The sequence below is a fragment of the Poecilia latipinna genome, unplaced genomic scaffold (assembly GCF_001443285.1).
Source record: "Poecilia latipinna isolate Pla-1442-1.1 unplaced genomic scaffold, P_latipinna-1.0 Scaffold531, whole genome shotgun sequence".
Taxonomy (NCBI): domain Eukaryota; kingdom Metazoa; phylum Chordata; class Actinopteri; order Cyprinodontiformes; family Poeciliidae; genus Poecilia; species Poecilia latipinna.
This window is the reverse complement of record NW_015113147.1, coordinates 58,947-62,057: the sequence shown is the minus strand read 5'-3', so window position 1 is coordinate 62,057 and position 3,111 is coordinate 58,947. Positions and strand designations below refer to the sequence as shown.

General features: G+C 37.4%; 1 protein-coding gene across 1 annotated transcript in view; it reads right to left on the bottom strand.

The window, feature by feature from the left end:
* Nucleotides 1–2,521: 2,521 nt before the first annotated feature.
* The window catches only part of LOC106952619 (complement C1q-like protein 2), a 4,641-nt gene continuing 4,051 nt past the window's right edge, over nucleotides 2,522–3,111 (bottom strand). Inside the window, exons 4-5 of the mRNA XM_015040842.1 lie at nucleotides 3,050–3,111; nucleotides 2,522–2,942 (exon numbers count right to left, since the gene is read on the bottom strand). Of these exons, the coding sequence (XP_014896328.1) occupies nucleotides 2,656–2,942; nucleotides 3,050–3,111 (349 nt within the window). The 3' untranslated portion in view covers nucleotides 2,522–2,655. The remainder of the gene's footprint in view (nucleotides 2,943–3,049) is intronic.

The window sequence follows — 3,111 nt, the reverse complement described above, 5'->3', positions numbered from 1 at the left end:
TTATAGCTATCACCTGTGTTGGAGAAAACCTTTTTGTACTTGAGTGGGGTAGCGGTGGTAAAAGGTCCTATGTTTCCTGAACCAGAATCCCTGAGAGCTGCTGAAAAAGCCACCTGAGGAGAGCCTGAAAACATCAAAAGCACCACAAATACGTTGGAAAACTGCTATAATTATATTTCATTATAAGGTTGATAAATGTCTTACCTCCAGTGAGATTCTTTAACTCCAGTACTTCTTTTTCGGCGTTTTGCAGTCTGGTCTCCAGAAAAGTAATTTTTTCTGCCATGTTTACAACTTTCTCTCCTAGTTCTCCAAGTTTTTGAGTTACAAACATGAGAGGGCAGATGTTACCGCAGCTGGCTGAACCTGCAACTTGATAAGCTTCATCATTATTCTGATCAGATCCAGAACAAGAGAGACAAAGGCTGAATGCTAGAATCAGAACAGCAATTTTCTTCATGTTTATCACTTCCGGGTTTCTGCTCCTCTCCTCAGATATCTCCGACCTTTTATACCTGCATGTGATAGTGCACAAACGTAGCTCAGGGCTCCTGTGCCCGCCTTTTATGCCACCTCAGTGGTATGCCCCTATCCTTCAAAGATATACTTTCTGCTAAAATTAATTTTGAACTGTCAAAATTTATGGAAATTCTGAAGGTCAAGAACTCTCAAAACTATATTTTCACTTTAAACCCAAACCACTTTTCCATCCTTTTCGTCATCATTGTCATACTTACCTTGCTGTTTTAATCTCTGGATCTAAGGTGTGACAGGTTGTAAAACCAACAAAGACTAATGTCAAAGGTCCTGTTGTCCAGACAATCACTTTCAAAACTGCAAATACCAGGATTGAGTCCAATCGAAAAAAGACATAACCAAAGATGAGATGCTCAATTTCTTTCTTTGTAAAATTTTACAGTAATGTGATGACTGGAATCTATATAAAGGACTTCTATTTAGCTGTAACAAAGGAAAGTAACATAAATATTTTAACTTACTTCACCCATTTATGTAATTTTTAAATTACTCAAAGAAAAAAGTTAGAAAAAACATTTTAAACCGTTTTATGTGCGGCTAATAAAGCAAACAATTTGATGAGAGCCCATTTATCACTAACACTTGTTAGTGTTCTTAAACTTGAAAAGCTAAAGGTTCACTTGCTTCTGAAAGTGTAAAAAAAACAGCACCAACATCAGATGTCTCACCCCTCTTGGTTTTTACTGCAGGATATCTTGATCCAGAGGTGGTGTGGCTATGTGGAGATGAACCTGTTGGAGAATTGTCAACAGTCCAGAGAGATTATGATGACAATGGTCGCTGCACCCTGATTCTTTCAAAAGTTGGAGCAGAGAATGCAAATGTTTACACCTGCAGGGCAACCAATGACAACAAGGAGATATTCTTAACTGCTGAACTAACAGTTCTATAATAGAGACAACATATTTAGGTATGAATAAAGGAATTATCCAGTTATAAAGACCTTTAGTGTCTTTGAAGTGTCCAAAAGTGGGGATTACAAAATATGATGCAAGATGTTTTAAGTTTAAAATTTATCTCAGTAAAAAGATAATTTTTCAACAAACACGCCAATGTTATACAGATCTACAGACAATCTGGACGACATCAAAGCCATGAGAGGAGTTTCCTAAAAAGATAGCCACTGTCTCTCTCTATGGCACAGACACACAACTTCCCATCTTATCTGCATTACAGCTCTTATCTTTTCTGAGGCCTTGAACAATAATGAGATTCAATCTGCTATCAGACACCATGACCTGAATATGGTTTTCTGTTAATCTGGGTGAAGCAAATGAAGAATCAGCCATAAAACTTGTGAAACTTTCACAAGTCTTCCATTGTCATAGTACTATAACCATTACTATTGGCATAAGGGCAAAGTCAAAAACCTTTCACTCTTTCAAAAAGCCTGGGCAACAACAACAAAAAATACAAACCAAAAAGAGAAATCAGACAAGATCCAAAGTTGCAAAGCTCTACTTTTTTAAAACCTAAACAATGTCTTACATTTGTTAAAGGACAAAGGACAGAGTCAGAATCCCCATTCCTCAACCACCAACAAATAAATGCGCTTCTGTTTCATATTGCCCATCATTTACAGTATTACAGCCTGAACCACTGCTAAATAAAAGGGGAGGAGACAAAAATTCTGTATTCACATTCTTAATGTCTTGACTACATTAGATCTCAAGAAAAAAACAAAAAAAAACAACGTTATTTATATATTTACATCCAACAACTCCAAGTCATCCTCCCTGTAGTCAGTTATTTTTTTTTCCCTATTGATGCTGACTGATTCTTCTCAGAACTGCCTTTGGGTGCCTTTCCAAGGCAACACATGTCAAGAAGAGGGTGATGAAGAATAGATGTTATAGCTTAATAAATAAACAAACTTATCTGTGTTTAAACCCTTCCCCGAATACGTCAACACAAATAAAAATGAATATACTCTTCATTTACAATTCTTATAAAAGTTATCTACGAAAAACTTTGCAAAACATCAATTTACACACTCCCACAAAGGGAGGTATTTCTGATTTATTTATTTTCAAAACATTGTGGACAGAGTATGATTTACAAGTTCCTTTATTGTGAAATAATGAAGAATCATGCTGGCATGCAGAGCTGTTGTACGCATCACATTGTAAAGAGCAGGAAGCCGCTGAATGTGTTGTAGTTCATCGAGTCGTTGTAGACGAGCCTGTTTGGCTCCAGCTGCACAAACACGTTGTCTCCCACTTTCAGAGGGATGACCACGGCGTTGCTGCCCATGTCGTTGATGTCAGACCCACTGGTGTCCCACACTGACGTCAGCCGTTCGCTGTTCTTCATGAGGCTCACAACCGAGTTGGGAGGAGAAGCCAGGTTGTTGAACATGGAGAACCGAAAGAAGTACATTCCACTGACCATCGCTGTGAAAATACCTGTGAAAATATGAAGGATTCAAAGAGATGTAAGAAATGCAACAATTAATGTGAATAAGTTGTTTATCCTTTTTTTTGTATACAATTCTTTCTAATATTGTACACACCTGTTGAAGGATTATAGCTATCACCTGTGTTGGAGAAAACCTTTTTGTACTTGAGTGGGGTA